Source organism: Mus pahari, chromosome 19, assembly GCF_900095145.1.
Source record: "Mus pahari chromosome 19, PAHARI_EIJ_v1.1, whole genome shotgun sequence".
Taxonomy (NCBI): domain Eukaryota; kingdom Metazoa; phylum Chordata; class Mammalia; order Rodentia; family Muridae; genus Mus; species Mus pahari.
The window spans coordinates 73,210,528-73,215,725 of NC_034608.1; the positions used below are offsets into that span (position 1 = coordinate 73,210,528).

At 48.1% G+C, this 5,198-nt stretch overlaps 1 protein-coding gene across 1 annotated transcript in view; it reads right to left on the reverse strand.

Annotated features, from left to right (window-relative positions):
- Galntl6 (polypeptide N-acetylgalactosaminyltransferase like 6) overlaps positions 1 to 5,198 on the reverse strand; it is a 1,056,791-nt gene that overhangs the window by 28,303 nt on the left and 1,023,290 nt on the right. Inside the window, exons 14-16 of the mRNA XM_021218705.2 lie at positions 2,603 to 2,680; positions 1,896 to 2,067; positions 1,547 to 1,805 (exon numbers count right to left, since the gene is read on the reverse strand). Coding sequence (XP_021074364.1) covers positions 1,547 to 1,805; positions 1,896 to 2,067; positions 2,603 to 2,680 — 509 coding nt within the window. The remainder of the gene's footprint in view (positions 1 to 1,546; positions 1,806 to 1,895; positions 2,068 to 2,602; positions 2,681 to 5,198) is intronic.

A 5,198-nucleotide genomic window follows, 5' to 3' on the forward strand; every position in this document is an offset into this window, starting at 1 on the left:
GAGGGACCCATGGCTCCAGCTGCATATGTACAGAGGATGGCCTTATCTGCCATCAATGGGAGGGGAGCCCCTTGGTCCTGTGGAGGCTTGTTGCCCCAGTGTAGGGGAGTGCTAGGGTGCTAAGGTAGGAGTGGGTGGGTAGGTGGGGGAGCACCCTCATAGAAGCAGGGGGAGGAGGGGCGGGATAGGGGATTTGCAGAGGGGAGACCGAGAAGAGGGATAACATTTGAAATGTAAAGAAATAAAATAACCAATAAAAAGTAAAATAAAACAAGGAAAAAAAAAATCCACGACAGAGTCAAAAGACAAACTTTACAGCCGGTTGCAGCAAAGCTAGTTATTGGTAATGCACCAGAGGGAGTGGCCTCCGGGGCCCTGCCCTCCGAATTGAGAGCCTGTTGTCGTTCAGGTGGTGGTTAACATGGAATTAGTTGTTCTGCTTCTATCGCCTCTCCCATTACTATCCCAGCATGGAGAGAATCCCGGGCAGCTGTTACAGGCACAGTGTACGGTTAAGGGAAAGGGTCCTTCAGTATCGCACAACTCTGGGCAGGTTACAGGGACCTCAGGTTCCACTTTGGCTGCACTGGCTGTTGTCACAGGTTACTACCTCTCCTGGCCCGTTAGTTAAATGTCATCTTAGAGGATTAGCTATACTGGCTGAAGGTTGTGTGTATGTTGCGCAGTACAATTCTAATTATTATATTATTATATTAGTACCAAATAGGGAGAGGTAAAGGATAAATAATGAAAAAGCAAACACACCAAGAGCAGAAATGGCAGAAGTGGAGTCTGGACAAGGACAGGGACAGGGACAGAGACAGGGACAGGGACTTTGTAGTTTTTTTTTTCCTAAAGGGTCCACTAATTCTCAGCTGGCATCATGCACACAGCACGTTGTAGGGCTGGGCATTAGATACTGTTTATGATGTACATGTGTGTGTTTCACAAACCCTGCTATCTCAGACTTCCCTATGCCTGTAGCAGTCCTGCATTATTATCTCTTGGTATATTTTTTAAAAAAAGTATAGAATGCATGTTGGGTCCTCCCTCTAAACAAGTGTTGTGCCTCTTACAGGCACGCTGGGGGTTGCTCCCCAGATCAGCAAGAGTACAGCAGAACGGCTGGAACACAGCATCCTCGGACCGCCCACTGTCAACGCCCACTCGTCGCCCGGACCAACCACCAATGTCGTCACGCCTACTCGATTGGACCCGCCTTCTGGACACAGCTCCGTGGAGGACCGCCATTCCCGCCATTGAAACATTGGGACATGAAACATTGATCCATGCAGAGATAATGGGACATGGGGCACGTGGGAGAGGGTTGGGTTCTCCCGCGTGTAATCAATAAATCATAATAATCTTTCTTGCAAATCATCTTATTTCAGGAAAATTAGCTCTGCAGTACGAACCCACCCCAAGGTGTTTTCTGCCCACGCAGACAGGCGCCGGTCAGCGTGCAGGCAGAAACACTACAAATGCACCCTGCTGATAGCTTTTGATCTGAGTCTTTTGCCTGGCAGGAGTAAATAAGCAAGAATACCCAGCCGGGCCCGTTCAGATTGGAATCGGGCAACAAAATGGAGCAAAGGTTGTGAGGATCCTGGGAACTGTGTAGGGAAGGAGCGGCGCTGGGATGGAGGCAATGTAGCGGGAGCTAGTTCAGGTTTCCTGTATGTCCCGAGTCGAGGTGGGCTGAACGTCCCACAGGAGACAACAGAACTGCCACTCCTTTCCTTATTCAGAGACGGTGGCAAGAGTTCCAGCGACTGCTTCGGGATCTCTGTGAGGGTCTCTTTCTCCTATGTTAGGGGCACATGAAAGGAAGTAAAATTTGATTTGTCCAACAGAGAATCCAGGGACACCTACGGATCCCCCACCTTCAAACAAACATGTTCAAGAAAGTCTTCATTCTCCTGAGACCCAGCAGCTCCACATTGGGACCCTTGAATTCGGGAAATTGCTTGGGCTCCGCCCCCTTGCAAGCCAATTACACCTTCTTCTTGATAGTGCAGGAGATCCAGCAGTCCACAAGAGTGACCTTGACTGCTCATCAAAGTAGAACTGATAGATCATCACTTTAAAAAAAAAAATTAGTTTCCGTTTTCTTAAACAAGGACTAAGGGGAAGCCGTCTTTTGGGATTTTTGGTGAAGGGAGGGAAAGTCAGACAGGGGAGGGGAAGAGAGAAGAAAAACCTTTTGTAAAAACACTTTTCACCATGTGTGTGAAAAAGCACACACACATGCTTCTTTCATAAAATAGAAACACAGAGAGTCTCAATATCACTGGTGTGTGCGTGCTCACGGGAACACACACACACACACACACACACACACATACACACACATATGTGCGTGCATGTCAGGGGGAGGAGCTATTGTCTTGCTTTATACTCCAGTCTGCCAGAAAACCTTAGACCCTTTAGCTTCAGTCACCTCTACTGTGTCCAGTGAGCTATCACCGTCCTGAGCCTTGCTCACTCTGGAAAGCTCCGGCTTTATCTCCTCCCTGGTCCAGCATATTGCTTCTCTGAAGCTGTCCGTCACCTAATAGCACTCTGGAAGGGTCTGTCTTTACAGCTCTAGGCTTTACGATACCCGCACAGCAGCGTTGTTCGAGAAGAGTCTTCGGGGTCATGCTCAACCACGTGACACTGTTCTCCGATCTGAGACAATCTAGGAGCTCCAAGCCACATTCATGAGGGCGAAGCAGCTGTTTTTATGCTTGTAGCCACTTGGATCCAGAGGGAGAGGCTCTTCAACAGGGTTGGCATTCAAGCTTGCCCATCCATGGGTCTCCGTTCTTAGGAAAGGAGAGAGCATCCGAGCTAGGGACATGAGTGGTGGCTCTGCCAACTCAGCCCGGGGTTATGGCCAGCCCTCCCAGAGAGCCTCACTCTGTTTCCAAATGTTATGAGCCCAAAAGGTCTCTGGCAGGGAGAGAGGACACCATTGTGTAAACTCTTGAATTTTCTCAATTCTCACTCAGATGGCAGCTGTGTAGACAACGGAATAAACTGCTTTGCAAGCCAAATTTCAACTTTCAAAGGCATAATTGTCTACATCTGTGTAAATTCCAGCACCAAGTTGTGCCAGGGCGGAAATGCTGGGAGTTCAGTACAGGACGAGGTAGACAGCTGGGGCAAGACTAACACCGGTCCCCATCTTTACCCCTTTGTCCATCTGCATCTCTTCAAGCACGTGTGTGGAATCACCTCTTTTACTCACCAACACAGCTTCATTGAAATAAAAAGGCGAATAGAATTAAGACAGACTTAATGTTTGAAGACTAAAGGTGTATAATAGTATTTACAAATGATTTCATTTGGTCTGGGCTCTGAACTGTGGTTGAAAATAAGGCAGTACACACACACACACACACACACACACACACACACACACACACACACCCTTCAAATCTAGGACGAGGACTATTGCTTAAAGCTGTGATAGAAGACATCACTTTTAGGCTTCAATCCTTTGATGTCCAGCTTCAGGGCTTGGCACTGTTAAATGACATGGAGGGATCTGGAGGAAGGCTAAGGAGGATTAGAAAGTGAAGTGGTGCTTGTCTAGGCATGGGTAGGAAGAGGGTAAGAAACAGAGAGAAGGACTCATGATGGGTGACAGGATTTCAGAAGTGTGATCCTCTCAGCAAAGGGTTAGGGAAAGGCAGAGAGTAAAGGCTTTTGTTAGGGATATAAAAAGAATCAGGCTCAGGTTCAACCAGCATTCCCCCACCCAGGAAGCTTCTTGGGATCTCTGCTGGTGCCATGGTTGCCCATCATACACAATGCCTGGGTTCCACCCTCCATATCAGTTATGGTATATGTACATCCTGTAATCCCAGCATTCCAGAGGCGGGGCAGGCACACCTGCTATAATGCAGCATAGGGAAAGAGGTAGGAGGATCAGAAGGGTGGGGCTATCCTCAGCTACACCATGATAGAGTTCGAGGGACATTATGGAATGCCTGGAATCTTGTCTCAAAAACAGAACTAAGTAAAACCACGACGAGATATCAGAGAGATCTGTGTATGGCGGTGCGGTGCGTGCTTTTAATTCCGGAGTCAGAAGTAAACAGATCTCTGTGAACTTGGGGCCAGCCAGTGCTACATAGTGGGCCCTTGTGAAGGAGGAGGAAGAAGAGAAGTTGGAGGAAGAGAAGGAGGAAGGAGAGGAAGAGGAGGAGGAAGAGTGAGAGGAGGACAAGGAGGAGGAAGAGTAAGGAAGAGGAGGAGAAGGAGGAGGAAGAGGGAGAGGAGATCAAGGAGGAGGAAGAAGAGGAGGAGGAAGAGGAAGAAGAAGAAGGAGGAGGAGAAGGAGGAGGAAGGAGAAGAAGGAAAGGAAGAGGAGGAGGAGGGAGAGGAGGACAAGGAGGAGGAAGAGGAAGAAGGAGAAGAGGAAGAGACGAGAGGAGTGAGTGAAGCAGAGAGGATGAATGCAGAATAAATATCAAGTATTAAAGTGATAAATAGCTATAGAATTGGTCCCGCATTTTTGCATTTTATCTATCTATCTATCTATCTATCTATCTATCTATCTATCTATCTATCTATCTATTTATTTTTGCTTAGAGAGTAAGTCAATCGATTGGATGCTAGGTAGACAGAAATGATAGGCTCAACAAATAAGAACCATGAATTGTTAATTACTCCTAATAGCTTTGGGGCCTTCTAAATGAAGAAGTAGATTTCTCACTCAACTATAAGAGGCCGCAGTATCCAGGCATTGCACTAGATAGTGGTCACAGAGAAGACAGAAAAGGAGCCCACCTCCTCCAGCGTACAGCGCTTAGTGTAGTCAGGATGTTAGGGAGCACGTGAGCGGAAGGGAGCCCCAAATCCCCCAGCACTTCTAGCTGCAAATTTTAAATATGACAAAAGGTATCAGGATGTTTCTCTTCATGGCGTGTGGGTGACCTGGCACGAATGCTGGCTGAGTGGGAGGCATTTTCTCAACTAGTGACTGAGAAAGGGACAGAGCCCAGCCCATTGTGGACGGTGCCATCCATTTGTCGCTGGTAGTCTTGGGTTCTATAAGAAAGCAGGGCGAGCCGGGCGGTGGTGGTGCACGCCTTTAATCCCAGCACTCCGGAGGCAGAGGCAGGCGGATTTCTGAGTTCGAGGCCAGCCTGGTCTACAAAGTGAGTTCCAGGACAGCCAGGGCTATACAGAGAAACCCTGTCTCGAAA